The 22383-nt window shown below is 36.7% G+C and overlaps 1 protein-coding gene across 7 annotated transcripts in view; it reads right to left on the reverse strand.

Annotated features, from left to right (window-relative positions):
- Positions 1–22383, reverse strand: part of ptprfb (protein tyrosine phosphatase receptor type Fb) — a 179163-nt gene that overhangs the window by 82165 nt on the left and 74615 nt on the right. For all 7 annotated transcript variants that reach the window (XM_052548628.1, XM_052548626.1, XM_052548627.1 and 4 more), the window contains exons 3-4: positions 9652–9797; positions 8096–8237 (exon numbers count right to left, since the gene is read on the reverse strand). In XM_052548628.1, coding sequence (XP_052404588.1) covers positions 8096–8237; positions 9652–9797 — 288 coding nt within the window. The remainder of the gene's footprint in view (positions 1–8095; positions 8238–9651; positions 9798–22383) is intronic.

A 22383-nucleotide genomic window follows, 5' to 3' on the forward strand; every position in this document is an offset into this window, starting at 1 on the left:
TAACTCAATTCTAGAGAATCAGAGCAATTGCAAGTGAAAGGCGACAGGCACAGTATCCGAACAAAACAGCATTCATTCATGCAAGATGACATCAGTGTTAGGTGATATCCGTGACAGTCTGATATCAGACAGCAGAACGCTGCATTGCCTGCAGGCTGATGTATGAGATAACTTTTACATGCTATTATATTTGCATTTTTGGATTGCATTTTTGGAGACAAGACTGAGTGCTTTTAAAATTAAGCCAGGCAGACAAAACAATCAGTTGTTTAGAAAAGAACAAGTAGTTGATTACCTAATTATCACAAAACATAACCTTTATAAGCACACCTATGGATGAACATACATGTAATGTATACTTGTTATATATATATATGTGTGTGTGTGTGTGTGTGTGTGTGTGTGTGTGTGTGTGTGTGTGTGTGTATATATATATATATATATATATATATATATATTAGTGTGATAATTATAGGCATACTATATTCAAAGTTAGAGGCCAATAAGTTTCATTCATTCATTTTCAATAAATTAACAATTTTAAGGATGCATTCAATTAGTCAAAAATACATTTTAAGAAAAATAAATACTTACTTTCCATTCATCAAGACACAGAACTGTTTTAAACATTGTTTGTTGAGCGGCACATCAGCATATTAAAATTATTTTTGTAGGATCATGTGACATTAAAGATTGGAATAATGGCTGCTGACTATTCAGCTTTGCTATGACTGAAATAAATTACATTTTCAAATATATAAATATATAACTTATTTTTTTTTTAAGTGAAGAGGGGAATTTTAAATTGTAAAACTACTTCAAAATAATAATGTTTTGATCAAATAAATCCATAAAATTATTTCTGATCAAATATACATGCAGCCTTGAGGAACATAAGAGATTTTTTTCTCTTATGTTTCTCTTTATGTAAAAAAAATAAAATAAAATAAATAATCTTACCAATCCCAAACTTCTATTTTTATTTTTAAGATCATCAACTGAATTATTTATGTATTTCTATAACGTAAAGGTAATGAGTATACTGTACTTGTAAGATCTGATCACAATGTATTATGTGACTGGTTTACGCTGACTACCATATGATGATGTATTTATGATGCTGGCAGAGGCTGGTTTTTGGAACAGTGATTATGTAGTCCGAATGGGTTTCACTGAGGTCAGAGCTCCTGCTTCACTTTAATTGTGAGCACTGCTAGGAATTCATAAGGACCAAACTGCAGATAGAAAACAGACCCAGCATAATCAATACTTGCCCCAAACATCCTCACCTTTAAATAGTATAACTAGGCGTGTGGATCTGCAACCTCACAGAGACATGTAGTAAATAACAAAGCAGCGTGTGTAAAGGTGAACCGCACCCTAGGAGTGGCGGAGTCCCGCCTGCAGTATTTCAGCGGCACGGTGTTTATCTAAGTCGGTGGTGAGGAAAGAGGTGTAATGCATGCCATGACCTTTGAAATAATACACTTTTTCTTGCTGGCCGGAATATTCAGGCTGACTTCCCTCCAACAGGCACTTAATCAGTGTTGGGCAGGTATGACGTTGGTCTCTCTCTCCCTCCTTTATCCGCGTGGGTCTGTCACTCTGTTTTTTTGCGTCTCGCCCTCCTTCCTACGTGTCCGCCAGTTTCTTGTGTCTCGGTATGATCTACAGCTCTGCCATGGGTACATAGCTGTTATTTATGCTACAGCACACTGGTTTGTACATAACAGCACATGTGTGACCCATTACCATAACCGAAGGGTGATCTGCTCATCCACTCAAGCACAACGGCACAAGTCACCTTGAGCCATGACAGTCGTGTGGAAATCACATGATGTGCGATCTGTTAGAGTGCCTTATCTAGACATAGAGAGCAAGAGTGGTCTCATATTTGCTAACAGCAAAAAGTTTTTTTTTTTGTTTTTTTACACGGTATAAATACATGCATAATACATTTTATATATATATATATATCTGGCAGATAACATTTTCTTAGCTTACTAGAAATGCACAGTATATTGGTGGCTAAACTGGTATTATTTATAGTATATATATATATATATATATATATATATATATATATATATATATATATATTTTTTATAATATATATATATATATATATATATATATATATATATATATATATATATATATATATTTATTTTTTATTTTTTATAATATATCCCTCTCAAGGCAGGCATTGCAGATTTGCAACAGTAAAGTAACTAAAAACCTTATTACTCCAGATACATATTTTATGAATCTGGAGTACTAAACTTTACTATAGGTTACTAAATTTACTAAGTTACTAAAACTTAATTTGAGCCTGAGTCGGATATATGACCTAGGGATTGCTAGATCAGTTGCCGACAGTCTGCGAATTTAACCACCAGTTATTCCCGAACCCTTATCAATGCGGTGGTGGTCTCATTTGAAAGAAGGCCTCTAGATTTACACTAAATTAACGTTCGAGGGGGTTCCTCGAGCTGAAGGGATCCCACGAATTTGGTGCGGAACATATACATGTTTAATTATTACTACCACCGTATTTTTTGGACTATAAGTCGCACCTAAGTATAAGTCCAAATATATATATAGGCGGCATATTCACCGATACCGATATATCGGCGACAGGCTCATACCGGCAGATAAAATCAGCAAACCGATATATCGGTCGGGCTCTAGTGACTAGAAAACATGAATATTAATCATTAAGAAACCATTTAAAATCTTAAAAGTCATCTTAAAAAAAAAAAAAAAATCTCATCCAAAGATACACAAGCAGCAAAGACACATTCAAACACCCTTTTAGTTGAATTACTTCTATTAGAGTTCACTTTAAAGTAAATGAAAAAAGTGTAAGATGGCAGCAGCTGTAAATGAAGCCCCCTCAGCTCGGTGTATGTGACAGCCTTTACTTATTCTTTCAGTCTACTAGACAGAACAACAAAGATCAAACACATGAACCTCTCTATTAACACATCTTCACTTCAGGCTGTGCTAGAGCCCTGACACTGAGCTAATCAAACTAAACATAAAACAGACTGTATAGCTGCCAGTCCTACCACATCTTGTCAAACCAACAACCTGAAAAACAGATACTTGAATGTATTACATTCACAGTCTCGGAACGTCCTGTCCCTCTAGCATTTTAACATTTTTTCCCCACCCCAGTTGCATCTTAAAAAGAGTTTTGAATACATTGGGCTTAAGTAAAAGATCTGATTTGAATATGTTTTGGTTAATTAGCAAATAATCTCAGATACCAGTAAAAAGAGAAAAAAAAACATTATTGCCATTAAATATATTTTAAAGTGAAGTTTTTGTTGTTGTTGCTTGGCACCAGTAAGCTAATTTTAATATTTTGCACCATTATGCTCAACAAGGCTGCATTTATTTGATCAAAAATACAATAAAAACAGCAATATTGTGAAATACTATTACAGTTTAAAGTAATGGCTTTCTATTAAAATACATTTTAAAATAGTATTTATTCCTTTGATTGCAAAGCTGAATTCATTGCAAAATGCCAGTTTGTTATATAATAATATAGTGACTAATTCTGCTATGGATTACATTCCAGGCATATATTTGTGGAATGATGGCATTTACTGAAATTACCTAATGAAATGGTATTTTAATCAAATTATTGTTTATTAGTCAGGAAATTGCTTTCTGCAACCTAAATTATGTCCACTATACAGCATAGCCTCATATTTTATTACCTGAACACAGAATCTCACATATTTTTACCTTCACTTCTACTTCTCATGTTCGCCGGACTACATTATTCCATGTATTTAGCTTTTGAAAGTGAAAATGCCCATTTCATCCTGAAGCTACACTGACCAGGCTGTCGGACACACGACGACTCAAAGTGTGAACTGCTCCAATTACGCGGCCTAGTGAGCATGGCTGTCAGATACACAGGGCTACTTATTCACAATTACCAGAGCAACATCAGTCAGAGAATAGCCACTACATAAAGATTTAAAGCCTGTGTCACACATCTGAGGTCATTTCCTCCAAACTAGACTGCTTTGGAAAGAGATGATTTTATGGAAGGGTGTAAGGGTTATAAATGCATTGGCTGTACAGTGACTCCAATGAGATCTGGCAGCTACAAACATGTTCCATCAGGATTAATTATTGATGTTAGACAAAATGAGGGACAACTTGCAACTCGCAGGCAACTTGCAGGTTAAAGCAAACTAGTCTTTATTCAAAATTCAGTAATTGAAGTTAAACTGCAAAGCCCTCGAAAAAGCGGCAGGGATGCCGATACAGAATCCAGGTGAGTGATTCCACCCAGCCATATTGCACGAGTCCTTGGGAGAGGCCGCCCTCGACAGACGCAGTTTGTAACTGTCAAACGCTCATGATCTACAGCGCTGGGCTTCAAGCCAGCAGATGGTGGGAGAAATTAAACTTGTGACACGGACCGCTGACTGGAGCCGGGGAAGCAGTTGGAGACCAGAGCCAACTTGAGAGCGCTTCCTTGGAAGGTGGATACGCAAAAGATGCACTTCCAGGAAAACTAAAAAATTTAATTCAGCAAAATTACCCAAACAGTCGTTCTTCACGTCAAGATAAAAAAAAAATCTAAATACATAAAAAATTCTAAAACTGTAATGAAATGCACAGTCAATGAGAAATGGTGTCAGTAACATGCTGGGCAATACTGGTCTTAATCCAAATTGGTCTTTGCCTTTACTTGACTAGGTGGAAAAATATGTAAAACTGCGAAGCATTGAGAACTGAATCTTCATTAGAACTGGCTAGTGAATACTTCGCTTCTTGACCATTTTCCCCCCACATAAAGTATGTTCAAGACAGGACATGCTTCACAAACTGATTTGGTAAATAAACACAAAAACACAGAACCAAAAATAAGGTATATAGATTTAGGAGAGATAAAGACAGAAAACCTGTTGGATGCAATAAACATGAACAGGTAATAACCTGTTTTGTTTTTCAGAGAATTTAATGTAATATAATCTGATCTGATAAGAACTGAACAGTTATGGTGTTTGAAACATGAGACTAAACAAGCTGCTGCTAGTCAGCACAATTTGACGGGTTTTCCAGTAACTTTCCAACTTTAATTATTTTTTCCTCAGAATAACAAAAATAACTATTAATGGAATCGCTAAGTGAAATCTGAATCAGAGCGAAAAACCTTTAAGTTCCTCTCAACTTCCATCTCTACCTACTGGATCACTGGTTTAAAAGTGTTAATAATTGAAGTTTGCTCCAAATTGCTCATTCGATATTCATTCACTGTCAATATAAGTTATGATTATCAATTACACTATCGGGCTGGAGACACTTTGATAGACAAGAGCTCCCGAAGTTACCTGTAGATCTCTTGAAGAGGTTATTTACATCCTCAATGTACACGAACATTCCACTGATCCATGAATTAAACGCATTCCTGTGGATTCAGAGGACGTTGGGTGTCTTTCTAATTCCTCACTAGATGACACATGTAAGTATGTACATCATCACGTTAATATGAGACAAGAACTTTTTTTTTCAACCATCTGTAGGTATGGCAGAAAAAGTTCTGGGTCGAATGCACCCAACATTAAAATGGTGTTTTAGCGGATGGAATGAAAATGATTAAACCGAACTATGCAAAAGGTACATGTAACTAACTGCTCTGCATTCAGTCTTCACTGCAGTCCTTGAGTGTCGATAACCTCAAATCTCTCTGCTACACAGAAATAAGGAGCATAAATGGGGTGAAGCTAGACGAAGTCATTATGAATTCACACGGAGGCCCATGTTGGCATCCGCACAATGTGATTACAAAGAGGCATGGCAAATTTTTATTCAACAGGCAACAGCTGTGAGCAACTAAACGCCCACAACCTTGGTGCAAGTGCAGCCTGGAAGTTGAAATGAAACCTGCTGGTATTCCTCACGACGTGTAGTGTGTTGCGACACACGAACCCTGAAGCCGTGTCAGGACGCATCAGTGGCCCTCTAAAGAAAAGGACTTGTTCACGCTTCTAGAGCAGCCATACAAATCGTAATCACAACAGAAATGCTCTCATAATTGCCATCTGTTTAAATGGGGTTCAATTATGTTAAGTTCACATTAATTGTTTAGCAATATGATTCAAGTTGCTAATAAGAAAGGCAGACGCAGTGAGTAATATTTTCCTAAGCTGTGTATGACGAGCTTACCTCAGGTGGGAGTGATTCCTGTGACTGAAACAAGTTCTAGCACATTAACACGAGTCTGTAAAAGCAGGTCATTCAACATTAAGAAGTTGAACTCTCTTAAGTAGATAATGGCTTGTTGTTCGAGAGATAGTCTTTTTATTTTTCTTCCACATCGCAACATTCAACTAAACCAAACCGAAGCAAAAAAAAACAAAAGCAAAACACATACACAAATAAAAACAACACAAAAGAAGCAAAACTCAAAAAAACGTACAACACAAAAACACTAGACTGCTTAAGGTTGCGTCATGTTAAAACTTCCTTGCTCTCTGAAATACTATTCTAATTGGTCAATCATGCGACAACTGCTTTCCCACATAACTGTGCTCACTTCTCTCATATCACTTTACGTAGTTCTCTCAATTTAATGCTAAATGTCAATTTAATTGTGTTTATGTTGTCATAATGACTGGCTGACTGTGTAATGTGAAATACACCTTGGTACCGAATCATTATCATATTTATATACCATCTCTTTTCCAAGAAAACTGAGACAGGAAAAGCACCAAATGGCTAAAGAAACACTGTACCTATTGGATTTAAAGCAGTGTAAGCACCACAGTTCCGCCTTGGTTGAACAGTGATCAAAATGAATGTCTTATATTTCAGCCTAATATAATTTCGATGAGCTTAAGATGAGGTGATTGCATTTCTGGCAGAGATTCCCAAGACCCTCCAAATGTGCCGCAGAGAACATCCTTTAGTAAGTCATTAGAGAACATCATTATCATTCAACTTCTCCTTTGTGCTGGTCTTTCAGCGTTGCTGTAGGACACAAATGATGCATTGCTCGCTATGAACAATGTGCTATAAATAGAGTTCATTCTGTCCTGTAGGATCCTGTGGGCGTCCAGCTTATCCACTTCACTGTGGAAAGCTGCTAAAAGAGCCAAACTGCCTGCCTTCAATATGGCACCTCTCTCTTCTTCTATGAACAGGGCCAGAGGACTCAACATTCATCAGATGATTTCTTCATTCAACACTTCTAATTTCAACTAAATGGCCTTTGTCTGCTCGTACAGGGAGGTGAAAAATAAGATTAAAAGGGATTACACAGTGTAATACCAAACACATGGTGTTGGGGTGGGTCAGTCATTACCACAAGGAATTATGGGGGATATTTTAAGATATTCATTTTAAAAGTAGCAGAATTTTGATGCTCATGTTCCAGTCTCTGGCTTCACTCTTATTTTTCAGCACATTAATGTATTGATGACTTGCATGCAATCCAGGGGCAATGGAAATACTGGTTAGGGAATTATTTTTTAAAATGGGGGTTTACGACCTAATATGGCACTATTGGTGCAAGACACTTTACACATGTTCATGAAAGAAACCATCTGTCAAGAAAATCAATGTAGATGTAAAATCAATGTACAACTGCTTTGACTAACAATTTAGAAAGATCTTAAAATCCACATTGGTGCTTTTTTTCCTTTACAAATGTATTTATTTTACAATCTACTAGCCGTTTCAATGCTAAAATACTTACATTTTATATATATATATATATATATATATATATATATATATATATATATATATATATATATATATATATATATATATATATATATATAAACATTAAAAATGTTAAAAATGTTATTTTATAATCAACATTTTTATAACTAATAATTTCAGCATTTGTTATGGCTTGAGGATTTTAAAATAGATACATTTGTCAATAAAAATAAATTGGTCAGATATTGTTTAAATCCACACTCCCACCCACCCCATCTTTTCCTGTCATTCTCCACTATACGGTCCAAATAAAGGCAAAAGGTCATGCAAAAAAAGCAGGAATTTATGAAATACTGGTCAAATCAAGGGCCATCAAATGCCAACATGGGCGACTTACCTTCCAGCACAGTAAGTTTGGCACTGGTGTTGATTTCTCCCACGCTGTTGGTGGCTGTGCACTCATAGATGGCCTCATCTCTGTGAGTACGCAGCGGCTGTATGCGGAGAACTGAGCCCGAGCCATCATCAAATTCAATCACCTGAGAAGAAAGACACACTGTCAAATATTTTTCTCTCTTCTCGTCTTAAATTTACGACAAACCTTCAGACAGATCGTATATCTTCAAAGAGCGGTGGGTCTTTAATCACTTCCCTCAGAACTTTCAGCCAAGTACTGTCTTGAGTTATTCTCCTAGAACTGCCATGTCTATCCTTGGTGGATACTGTGACAACTGTTATTGGCATGGGCTTTATTTCCTCATGCGTTTAAAATAATTGAAATTCTATTTTACAATTTACACAAATACCGGCCTTGCCATGATGCTGAAGACTTCATATCAACAAGGTGTGTATGGGGCTAAATAGGGTTGAAAAATCGATTCAAATATATGACAATTTAAATCTGTTTCAAATCTTGCCTTTGTATAATGCATATTAAAGTTCATAAGTGCAGCGTTCCTTTGTTTACAGCAGAAACCAAGGAAACGCTTTAAGTGCCACCTGCTGGCAGGGAGTGAATTTGCATCGGATTCATGCAGATTTTTTTTTTTATAGTATAAAAAAACTCAAGTCAAATCATTCTGTTTTTGCTTCAAACTGTGGAATTATACAATCTAAATTAGATAAAAAAAATTGCTTGTTACATGTATGCAGCATCTTTGTTTCGATCATGGTTAAAATGCAGTGGTTGCCTGCCTAAATTTAAATGCAAAAAGCACAGACAAAGCCTTATTTTGTTTATATGAAGATATTTATTTTATCTGTGTTACTTTTTTATTTGTTTTGGGGCTTGTTTTAAAATTTCTATTTAGTTTTGTTGGGCTAGGCAACATGGCTGAAAACATTTTCGCAATATACTTTCACAATATTTGACAAGGCAGTTCCAAAAGAAGTATTTGTACACTGAAGACACACTAGAAAATTTACCATTTTGAAAGACAAAAAAAAAAAAAAAAACATTTAGCCATATTTATTTATATAATTTTTGCTCTGAAAATGATTTTTTTTTATGTCCTTTATTCTTGTTTGCTTGTAAGCAAATAAGTAACATATAATAAAATTAAATGCAAAACACATGCAAAATAAAATATTTTTACTCTATAAATAAATATATTTATTTTTTTTATTTTTAAAGCAACTTTGTTCCCTGTTGAAAAATAATGGTGCTCCATACTGACCCCAAATCACCCAAAGATTTGCACACTTGGTACATTGGCTTCAGATTTCAGCTCAAACCATAACACAGAGAGAACAGAAAAGGGCAAAGGGAACGGAGGGACAACACAAAGGGTTGTAATGTGGCTGGCTTCAACACACAAGAGTATGTGAGCATATGAAGAAAATCAAGAGTGTTGCGAAAACGACTGATGATGGGAAGAAGAAAGGAATCATGATGAGGTGGCATGGGAAAGACAGTGACACGCTAAGGAGAGGCAGGGAAAGACAGTTAGTCACCTCAAAGCGCTGGGAGCTAACTTTCTTTCCTTTCTTCATCCATGTGATCCGAGGCTTCGGCTCACCCGCTGCTTGGCACACAAAGGATGCCACTCCTCCCGAAATCCCCGTCTGGTCCTCTGGAGATTTGATGAAATTTGGCAAGCCTTGAAAAGTGAGGTAGAAAGAAAAAAACAGAGAGAGAAAGAAAGCAGCCATTAGTTCCTGAACTGTGGTCATGCAAAACCATGTAAAGCTAGTTATGAACGGGGATTCTTCACACGGGAACTAAGCTAACTTTCGCCCTGAAGTCACCTAACATATGTCATAATGGCCTATTCTGTGTATAACAGACATTGTAACATTAATAAAAATAACTAAAGCTACCAATTGACAAACATTGTCAAATATTCAACAAATGTTTTTGTCAATATTTTACAAAACATACCAAAACCAGCTCAAAAGGCAAAAATGTTCTTTAATGTGCACATTTTTAGTGAATCACCCACAGAATTTTCCCCTCCCATCGGCGCTTTTATGGAATTGTGCTCTAGCGCTAATTTGACATTTTTAATAAATCTGGGCCTAGAACATATATGTTTTAATAAAGAAATTAAATTAAATGCTACAGTTCTGGAAAACTGAAATAAACACTGTTACTATGACTCAACTGCCAAAAGTGGCTCCAAGAATTTACAAACACTTGCACGTGGACACGTGGAATCAAAACAATTCATTCTGTATTCAAAAGGAGGAACGTTGTCAATAGTATGGCTAAAGGCTTGTGGCCAAACAACATTCAGAGTTGGTTTTAAACAGGCCGGTTGGAGCACGCTAATGTTTGTGCTTTTTTTGGAAAGAAGCTCACACACCCTGCACCTTTGTCATGCATTTACAATACAAACAACAATGGGACACATTTCATCACTGCTCAAGCTAGAAGATGAAGACCCAAACATATTGGCTGACTCATTTCAAACATGTAATGGCTTGCTTCGAAGGATATCGATGCCAGATCAAGCAGAGAAAGACCATTTGGCAGAATTGCAGCTACTGCGCAACATTTTGCGGAAATAGTGGGTGATGTGGGTGAAAGGTGATTCTCATGGTATATAAACATTATGGCATACAGATATTATCAAAAAAAATACAAGCAACTCTTTGTAGCTGCTCTCTGCAGGATGGGAAATAATCTTCAAGGACATGCAGGCCAGTGTTAGACCTTATAAAACATGTGCTGGTCTGCAAGGACAGATTTTAAACATTCTTTGTTTAGAAAATGCGCCAAAGAGTTGTTTCCTAAAATATAAAAGAAAGTATGCAATTGTATTAATATAATCGATAAAATATTATAATAAATACAGGCCAAAGCAAACATTATTCATTTTAAGTTCACTAAGTAACTTTCGTCTACCCAGCTATTAATGCAATTACGTATAAATTAGAGAAAAGCATTTAATTCAAATTTATCCATAAAAGTTTCTGTAAAAAGGCTTTTAACAATAAATATATTTTAAAAAGCAGGAAACATACAAGGAATATTGCCTTTTGTGTTTATTTAGTGAAAAAGATTAACGCAACAGTGATACAAAACTTTGTAAAAAATAATAATAATAAAAATAAAAACACATACAAGCTATTCTCAAATGTATATCCACCGTTTTTTTTTTTTTTACGAATTGAAGTTTGCTTTTAGATTTATTTTAGACAAGAAAAAAACAAAACAACAACAAATGCATCACAAGTAAACAAGTAAAAAAATACATTTGCAAACATTAAATATTATACAAAACCTACTACTTGAAAGTTCCGTGACTTACAGCAAAGTATGGTGATCCATCCTCGGGGTTCATGCTCTGCATTTAACCCATGGAGAGTGCACACTTTAAACACACACCCGGGGCAGTGGGCAGCCATTCATTGATGTACATGCACTCCCCCCACCAACAATTCTTGCCACCCCGAGACTCGAACTCAAAACATTTTGGATTATAAATCTGACTCTAACCATTAGGCCACGATAATAATGATAATGCCACCAGAGCCGAAATCCTTATTAAACTAACAGAATCCCATTTATCAATTCTTCACCTCCTTTAAAATACACAAACTGGACCCTGAAAACCACCTTTAACCTGATCCCAGTTGATCAGTCATCGTGATTTCTGATAATCTCGTTCATAAGGAAGAGGACACAAAATCCATTATCACAGTGAAACATCTCCAGTGAACCACGGGATACGCTGGAATAGATTGTAGTGTTCTAGCGGGCGGCTCTCAGTGGGAATCTAATCCTCTCTTAGTCAAGGGAGAGATAAATTACAGCAGTGTGGAGACTACATGCGGTAGTACATATGATTCTCTTGGAGGGAACAAGCCAAGGGAATACGGTGCCACCGCAATGGTGTCCTTCCTCCTTTATACTCTGGGATCAGAGGGGTAGTGCAGAAGAAAACAAAATCAATTCCTAGTTAACATAACATAGTGGCTATGGGTTAAGGTGGAGAAGTACTGACAAGCAGACGGGGTGTTTGTTAAATCATCAGAAGGATGTGCCGGGCGTCTCGGGCTGCCCTTGCTCTAGGACATAACCCCCACTGGAGCTTTATCTGAGAAGACGATGCCCACAACTGTGAGTCTGTTTGTGTGTACGCACCTGCATGTGGCTCCATTGTAAAATCTAAGCCAGTGTGTACCATAATAGCACCCCCATGACCCACAGGGGTATTGGCTGGCCTGACATTTAAATGACATTTACGTGCCGGTTCCTCTAGAGACCGGTTTGATTGGCACCGCAGAGCAATGCATACCCTCATAAAAGCCTTTCTGGCCACTTTTATCTCCTTTATGACCACACAAGAGAGTGGAGAGGTAGTTTGAGAGCTTATGGCCTCCTCGTAGCAGTCTTCGTGGTTAGCTGCTGGTAGTTTAATGGGTAAAACCTCAACAAGATTCTCCAGTTACCTTGCTGGGATTTTCCAAAAACATGGATACTTGGGTGTGCGTGAGATTTACAGCTTGAGATTAGCGCCACTTTGACATACAAGAGTGCTCTAACATCTGTCATGACAATTCTATTAGATTTACTCAGCATGTGGGGGGCTTTCCTCTCATTTGTTTACGAGCAAGGATCAGCGGGCATTAACCCATCTGGGCACATGTTTCGAATTAAAGTACATAGAAACTTCTGAGAGTTTAGGCAGATGAGATGCATGAATGAACTACAGAGGTCCTGGGGAAAGACAGATAATAAGAGAGTGTAGACAGGAAGATAATTGGTTTGATCAATACGTTTAGCTGATATTCAAACAATTCTAACTTTAGCTTTATTAATTTATGGTCTTTAAGAATAGCACTAAAAAAACACATTCACCACTAACTTTTGTATGCTTTGTTTGGATAGACACATAGACTGAAAACAGGTTTGCAGCAATTTATATAACTACAAACAACAATACTACTTATATTACTAATATTAATATTACTATTAAAAAAAATATTAACACTAATGTATTTAATTCTGCTACTACTACTACAGCCAATCATTTAGCATTACTAGTGTTGTTATTCTTGTATTAAAAATATATAATTATCCAAACATAACTATAACAATAATAATAATAGTTGTTGTTGTTATTATTATTATTATTACGATTATTAACTCTTCCACCTACAGTAATGCTCATAATAAATTATTTTAAATAATGATCTTGCATATATGTGTGTGTGTGTGTGTGTGTGTGTGTGTGTGTGTATATATATATATATATATATATATATATATATATATATATATATATACATACACATTAGTGCTGCACGATATTGGGAAAAAATGACATTGCGATATTTTATTTTTCTGCGATATATATTGTGATATGAAATCTAATCTAATTTTTTCTTACAAACAAAAATGGGGTGAGCACACTTAGATTCTCATTTTAAATGATTTAAACATCGACACCATTGTGTCAATTGATAAATATGCGCGAGGGAGAGAGAGCAAGACAGCACTCGTGTTGTTTGAAGACGGTGAGTGTACGGCCGGGCTAATAATCTCTCTCTCTCTCTCTCTCTCTCACGCTCTCGCTCTCTCTCGCACTCTCTCTCTATCTCTCTCCCTCTCGCTCATTCTCTCTCTCTCTTTCGCTCGCTCGCGCTCTCTCTCTCTCTCTGCCCTGTTAAACTGACAGGACTTAAAAACACTCAACTTTCACTCTATGATGGTTAAGCTGTGCAATTAATCCGTGAATCACATTCGTCAAGGGCCGGGGAGCAGCTGGCCCATACAGTTAATGATTAACAGATCAAATAAGACAGCCTACTTCGCACTTCCTGCGATGTGACTATTGTGGAGTCGTACATCGCGATATCGATGCTTAAACGACACATCGTGCAGCCTTAATATATATATAACATGGTTTCAATCATAAAAAGGTGGTAACATGTGTGAAATCACATCCTTATTACACAAATTAATTAGTTTCATTACAATTTTATTATAGTTATTAATATTTTCAAGTAATTTCTATTTGTCTATTTTCTATTTTCATTTTAAAGTTTTGTAATTTTGTTATGCATTTCTGCCATTTAAACTTTTAGTGTTAGTATAGTAGTTAGACTACATGAAAAAGAGAATCATTGCCTTTGCAACTTGCTGAAATAAATAATGGTTTTCTATATATATATATATATATATATATATATATATATATATATATATATATATATACACCCCCCCACTTATATTTAAATAAATAAATATAAATCCCTGGCCTAGTCAAGTCAGAAACAACCTAGGGTGCGTTTGGAACCATGCAGGCCTTGCTAAAAAGCAAAAAGGCCAGATTAGTTACATTTATTGTGGTGTTTATTATATATTCTGATTGAGATGGCAATCCAGAAGACCTTTCCATTGGCCAGTGACTTTTTCTTCTAGGTGCTCTTGAAACATATGTAGAGCTCTCAAAGTCTCAAAGCCAACAGATTGGCGTAGTGCAGTTGTGCCCTCAACATGTTTGTGAATTGACAGAAGAGAGGTTCAGGGCTCAGGGTTACTTGACGCTCAAAGAGACACTGTTGAGAGCACAGGTCATAGGAGGAGATGAGAGGGACCGGGCCCCGACCTCCCAGGTGGCTGCGCTGTCGTCCTAGTCCTTTTGTATTAACCAACTCAATAAATCCACAGGCGCCAGAACAGGTGGCCTAAGACACCTGTTGACATTTATTTCCTACAGACTAGAGTCACGCTTTAGACAGTGGCATGTGGCCAGTGTAATAGGAGACAGACATGTGGGACACAAATTCCTGACAAGATGAAAAAAACTTTACTTTTATTTGAGAACACGTTTTATTTGTGTCTTAAAGTTACAGCCATTTACAAAATGGACAATTTAAGGGCTTCCCTAGAGGAAGCTTGTGTTGCAAAATACATCAGAATTTAAGGGAATGTTTTAAGCATTTATACGGCTTTTAAGAAAAAAGGCTTTAGAGTGGGGATGACAAATGGACACCCGGCAATTAGCAGCATTCCCGTTCCGCAGAAACACCCAATCCGGATTGAGTACAAGGATCAATACGCAAAGCAGGGAGCCAACCATTCATTCTCATTAATAATAGATTAGCAAGTTATCATTTGCACTCATGCACTGAGCGGAAATGTGTCCGATGCTATCATATGCGGTTGTTTTACTGAAACTTGTCCATTAACTGAGTTTTAGACCTTTTACAGGATTTTGCTTTCAATTAACTCTACATCAAGCCAGTCATTTTGCTCTATCAGTTCAATATCTCCAGTTTCCTTCATTAACATGCACAATTCCCTCGTTAAATCTCATGCAATGGCATCTGCAGCAAACTCTCACAGCGACGGATATGCTTTTAGGCAAAGCGACGAATGGCTTCAGAAGTTGTCTGAAATTAAACTTATCAACACTTTGCTTTTGCAGGACTTGAGAGAGAGATTATGCAGAATTCAATGGAACAAAGAACAGAGATAAACAAATGATTGGATAAGTGGGATACTTAATAAATAAATAAATTGATAAATAAAGGAAAATCAATTCCCAGTGGGAATTTTTTTTTTCTCTAAGTGATCAGTGCGTTAGGCTGCTGCTGAGTGCGCCACTTTCTAACGTTATTCAATTATTTAGGAGAATGTGCGGAACACAAATTCTGAGCACAATTATGCAGTTCCCTCTGTGAAGAGCATTAAAGTAATGGCTTTCCTCCTAAGACACTGCTGGAGAACTATCTTAGTTCAGCCAAAAAGGAAAATTCTGTTACCGTTTACTCACCCTCATGTCACTCCAAACCTACTTCTGTGGGAAACTAAACATCTTTAAAACTCAAGTAAATGAGAACTGAGGCCGACTCCAAAAAGGACCCTACAAAGTCACCATAGTTCATGTCGATATAGCATAGTTTTAAGAACGAAAAAAAAAGTGTCTAAACTGACAGAAATGAAGATTAAATAAAGTTCTTACACTGCCAGGGTGGAGAGTACACATGTAGCCACTGAGGGGAAAAAACATTTACTAAAAGAATTAGCTCAATGTTCCATCATGCGTCGTTGACAAGTTGATGAAAAAAAGAGCTTCCTGTTTAATAGAGGTAATCTGTATCATATGACCAGGCGGTTTAGTGGAGGTTTAGCATTACTTCAGCATTTAAAGTCTTCAAAGCCGTGACTCATTATCTGTCTTTCCCACTGTCGACATGATATTGGATCAAAGACGGAGATGAGCAATCATGAGGGAATATTGTTACTACCTCATTACTCTGCCCTCATGATAGAACAATAGAGTTATTCTCCCTCGCAGAGAAAACCTTCCTGTTTAGAGCCATCAATACTAAAACACACACCGGCGCTAATCCAAGTGCATTCCAACTGGCTTCTCGTAGGACCATTGTTATGAGGTGCACAGAACATTGAAAGCATGCGCACAATAGGCCTCACTGTTGGTAAAGGGAAAAGAGGAATGTTTGCATGAGAACACAGATAAGTGAGCATAACACTTGGTTTGCATGTGGCACCAGGCTGAGAACTGTACTAGACAGAAGGTACAGAAAGTTCTGGGTGACTCTGAACGCTTTGGGCAGCCAGGCACTATGAAAGATTAAGGAGCCATGAAATATCACCGGATTGGAATTATTTTGAAAGGTTAACCCAAAGTGATCGCCCGAGACCATTCTAGAGAGCCTCAGGAGCCTGCGCACCACAGCTACGCTGTTATCGAAGGCCGCAATTATGACATACGTGGTCATAAATCTGGCTGCTTTATTTGCTATGACCTGCACGTAATCCGAGTTAACCCGGCGTTTTCCTCAGAGGACTCAGTTTGAGGAAAAATATTCTAGCTTCAGCTACACTGGAAGTGAGTAATGGGAATTCTGCCTGAGGATTTTTCAAACAAGCTTTGAAACTTGTGCTTTTTTTTTGAGTCTTTACCAAAAGAAGTGTGTCATGGTTACTGCACATAAAATAAAATAAAATAAATAATACTAATAATAATAACAAAAACTAACTAAATAAATATTTTTAAAAAAAATAAATGTTTTATGACAAAAATAAATGCCATGTTTCACAAAGTCAATTTTATTTGAATAAAATACAAATAATATATAATTTTATAATGCTTTTTCTATAATATAATATAATATAATATAATATAATATAATATAATATTATAAATTCCAGATTTTTAAAGTGATTTCAGACATTGTTTAACAGTGTCATTTTAGTACTATTTTAGTCAAATTCAAGAATATTTCATATTTAAGTAGCACATGTTTAAGCAACACGATCTTGCAGTTGTATATTAAATGAGTGCGCACATGTACTGATTTTGAAAGTCTTTTTCATCTTCATGCATAAACAGCTCCGGGAAGGCTCAGAGGAGGGAGGCAGGGTGCTTTTAAAGCTGTTAGTTAAAGGGCAGCCGTCACCTTGGCACAGCCTGTGCCACTGACTGGCGGGTGGGCAGAGAAGAGCTTAAGTGCCCCCCCGAGGAATGGACGCGAAACAGGGATGTAGGATTGCAGAGGAGATCAGTAGCTTGATGCTGGATCAATGGAGACCCGTTATGGGTTACGTCATTCATCACAGTCAAAGCCCCTCTGACCCACACTAACCAAATTAATGCAACTTCCCAAGGTAAAGTCCCCCTTTAAACCCACCCATTCACTGCTCACACATCTTTACCTATGCCCTTTTCTACAAGTCTGGAACATTTAAACTTTCACACCATGTGTCAGGAGAAAATTTAATTACAGTCCCTTTGGAATCTAAACATAAGTGGGCCTGGACTTGACTGGAACGTTCATTAAAATGAATTCACCATAGCAGATCCACAAATACAAAAGACTCCATGAGACTATCCTTTATCAGAGGTTAATAATGTCATACCATTTAGCTACTCTACAAATATCTTATGAACATATCTAATTAATTTAATTCAAGAAATATTCATTATTAAAGGGATAGTTCCCCCAAAAATGAAAATTCTATCATTAATTATTAATTATTAATACTCACTGTCATGTTGTTTCAAACACATAAGGCCTTTGTTCATCTTCGGAACACAGATTAAGATATTTCTGATAGAATTCGAGAGCTTGTTTATCCTGCATAGACAGGAACATAACTACCATGGTTTAAGGTCCAGAGAGGTAGTAAGGACCAGAGTATGTGACCAGCCTAAGGCACACCAGCACAATAATCATGCTGTCTAATCAGCATCTTGATATGCCACACCTGTGAGGTGGATGGATTATCTCAGCAAAGGAGAAGTGCTCACATTAAATAGATTTAGAAAGATTAGTGAACTATATTTGAGAGCAATAGATCTTTTGTGTGCAAAGAAAAAGTCTTAGATGTTTGAGTTCAGGTTATGAAAAATGGGGGCAAGAAAAAAGTGTTTCATTCATAATTTTGTTGAGTATAAATTACGATGGAACCACTGATGTCTATGCAGGGCCAGAAAGCCTTTGGATTTCATCAAAATTATCTTCCAAAGTTGAGGGTTATGGGTTTGGAATGGCATGAGGGTAATTAATTATTTATTCAATTTTGGGACACAAAATTATTTCTAAGTTGGCCTTGCAATTAATAAACAATACACACACACACATGTTTGTTTTTGTGAAAAGTGGGGACATCCCATAGGTGTAATGGTTTTTATACTGTACAAACTGTATATTCTATCTCCCTTCACAAACCCTACACCTAAACCTAACCCTCACAGGAAACTTTGTGCATTTTTACGTTCTCAAAAAAAAAAAAAAAAAAAAAAAAAAAAAACTAATTCTGTGTGGTTTATAAGCATTTTGAAAAATGGGGACATGGGTTATGTCCTCATAAGTCACCCTCTCCTTTTAATACCTGTCTCATACCCATGTCATTATACACAGTTGTGTCCTGATATGTCACAAAAACAAGAGCACACACACACACACATTTGTTTCTGTGAATTATGGGGACTTTCCATAGACTTCTATTACATTTATACTGATCAAACAGTATAAAAGTACCACACTTTCAGATGAACATAGCTTACTATTTTGTAATACATAAAAAATAAGGTTTTACTTTGTACCATAAACAAGTACACACACACACACACACACACACACAATACATTTTCCATATTTAAAAAGGGCAACTTGGACATTCTGCAAAACATGAAAAAACATGAAAAACAATGAAAACTTTTTTTTATAATAATAATAATAATAAATTTGGGGTAAACTATTCCTTAAAATGTTTTAAATATTAATGTGTGCTTATAGCTTATAGTCAATTGCAAATATAGCCAGAAACAGCATCTAAACTGTAAACAGTCTGGCCAAGGTTACCCAAACAGGTAACCTAATATAAATGCTCTTCAAGTTTTGGGAAGCAGCCTCCCACAGCGATGAGGGGGGAAAAAAAGCTACAGTCGAGGGAGATACAAAATATTCTACTCCAGACACCATGAACTGAACATGTGGTGCATATTTCTGCAAGAATGTTAGAACAGAGCTATTTAGAAGAGCAACTCACGAAATGCAGAAGAGGATCAACACGAAATGCGGGTAAAACTGCCAGCCTGCCCAATCTTGAAGGCCTTTGAAAGCCAAGTGTGTGGGTCACATTGTACACGAACAAAGAACATTAGTCATTGACAATTATGGGGTCAGCACAAAGGGGATAGAAAAAAAAGGTTATGATGGGACTCAGAGGAGAATGAGGAGAAGCCAGCTTTAATGCAGATGAGAAGCTGGGGATGAAAAATTCCTCACAACAAAATGTCATAAGCTCTCAGACGCAAGTCTGTACTAATGTGATTAGCTGCTCATGTCTGTGATTACATAAAAATGCTTTATGGATATTAACAAGCCGAAGTGCCCCCACAACCCTCATCTCAAAAAGGCTCTTGGAGAAGATTCTTGACAATGCAGCAACTTCACAGTGCTGCAACTGCTTGAAAATGTCCACTGTGCATCTTTTTCACTGCATGGTATTTGTTGTGACAGTGTGCACACAGAATACAGGAAAAAATAATGGCAAGTGGAAGGACATGCAGTAAGTTTAAAAAGACCACTACTAATAATAAGAAATACACTGATATCACAAGCCTGGTCAACAGATATTAAATTCTGTACTATTTTGTCTACATAAAAAAAAAAAAAAAAGACATCAAAAACTAAAATCAATTTAGGCATCACAAAATCCCCCAAAAAGTGAAAAAAGAGAGTATATTTTGGCATCGCAAAATGAATATCATAATGAATATTAAAATGTTGATATCTGCTTAAACATTGCATTTAACAAATTTATTAAATTAAAGTAATAATAAATTTCATTTTAGTAGTAGGCTATGTGCATTCTAGTAATAGGCACAATGTCATCAAACTTGACATTTATTTTGACTGGTTGCATGAATACAGTACCTTTACAGTTCTGTGCATGCGATATGACGCTAGTTTTACTTAAATCAAACAGTCAAATGCTCATGAAATGACTCACACAGCAGTTCTGGAGATGTTGTTCATGTGTTCACATCCTCATTTAGTGAGACAACAGAAGCTGAAAATCACCACGAGCGTCACAAGCGCTTCAAGATGTGTGTAGTAAATGAACACGCACCTCATTAACAGAGCCACGCAGAACATGCAGGATTCCTAATTAAATTGACTTTTGCTGATTAATATTTACAGATACTAGTTCATATTCCGATTTGATTTAAAGGGGGGGGGTGAAATGCTATTTCATGCATACTGAGTTTTTTACACTGTTAAAGAGTTGGATTCCCATGCTAAACATGGACAAAGTTTCAAAAATTAAGTTGTACGTTTGACGGAGTATTTTTGTTCCCAAAATACTCCTTCCGGTTTGTCACAAGTTTCGGAAAGTTTTTTTCGAGTATGGCTCTGTGTAACGTTAGATGGAGCAGAATTTCCTTATATGGGTCCTAAGGGCATGTCTGCCGGAAGAGCGCGCGGTCCTGTATAGCGAGGCTGAGCACAGACATTTCACTGATCAGAGCGATTCACTGATCAGAGCAAGAGCGTCGCGAAAAGTCACAAAAGAAGTGTGTTTTTGGTTGCCAGGGCAAGACAACCCTGCACAGATTACCAAAAAAAAAACAGCAATAAGGGACCAGTGGATGGAGTTTATTTTTACAGAGCATCAACGGAGTTGTGAAAGTGTTTGTGTTTGTTCCCTGCATTTCGAAGATGCTTGTTTTACAAACAAGGCCCAGTTTGACGACGGATTTGCGTATCGTTTATTTCTTAAGGATAAGGCAATCCCAACGAAAAAGGGTCACGATCGTGTGTTGGAACCGCAAGCGGTGAGTAAAACTGCTTAAAATATCTCTGCCTCCTTGTTAGTGCGTCTCCTCCCATGCCGGAGACCTGGGTTCGAGCCCCGCTCGGAGCGAGTCGTTGCTGCTGCTGCTCTCGTTCAGTTTCAGCCTCTGGATCTGATTCTGGATCATAAATAAACAGCTGAATCTGACTGTAAGGCATGGTTTGTTTTGGATGATGGTTTTTTCCTCGCGGTAATGTCACAGTTTCCACATGCTCTTAACGCAAAAGCCTACTGGCGCTCGTGATTCTTTAGCTCCGCCCACACGTCACGCCTCCAGGTGCTCGTGTTTTTCCGGGAAAAATCGGTACAGACTATCTTTCTCTTATGAATATAATAAAACTAAAGACTTTTTGGAGTTATGAAGGATGCAGTACTACTCTATAGGTACTCAAGATTAACAGGATATTGAGTGAAAACGAGCATTTCACCCCCCCTTTAAGTGTAATGACTTACTTTTGATTAATTCATTCAAAATCTGACAAATTCGGTGACATTCCGCGTTAAACTGTCAATTCCGTTTTTATGAATGGATTCCACGATTCCATCCATGTTTTCCGCATTGCGGAAATCATAGTGCCCTATAAATATAAATGTACAAACAAGTGAAATTAACATGCAAAATAAAATAACTAAATATAATATATATATATATATATATATATATATATATATATATATATATATATATATATATATATATATATATATATATATATATATATAAAATCTATCCAAATGATATTTTGTGCATCACGAATGCCGTAATGTTCAAAATAAATCAAATCAAATCAAATATGTTACACACTACATGACACTGAAATGCACCAGTGATCATGTGATGCTGGTCCTTCAGGCTTTTTAATCTTGACGATGAGGTCATTCTCACAGTAGTGATATTA

The sequence above is a fragment of the Carassius gibelio genome, chromosome B2, assembly GCF_023724105.1.
Source record: "Carassius gibelio isolate Cgi1373 ecotype wild population from Czech Republic chromosome B2, carGib1.2-hapl.c, whole genome shotgun sequence".
NCBI classification, from domain to species: Eukaryota; Metazoa; Chordata; class Actinopteri; order Cypriniformes; family Cyprinidae; genus Carassius; species Carassius gibelio.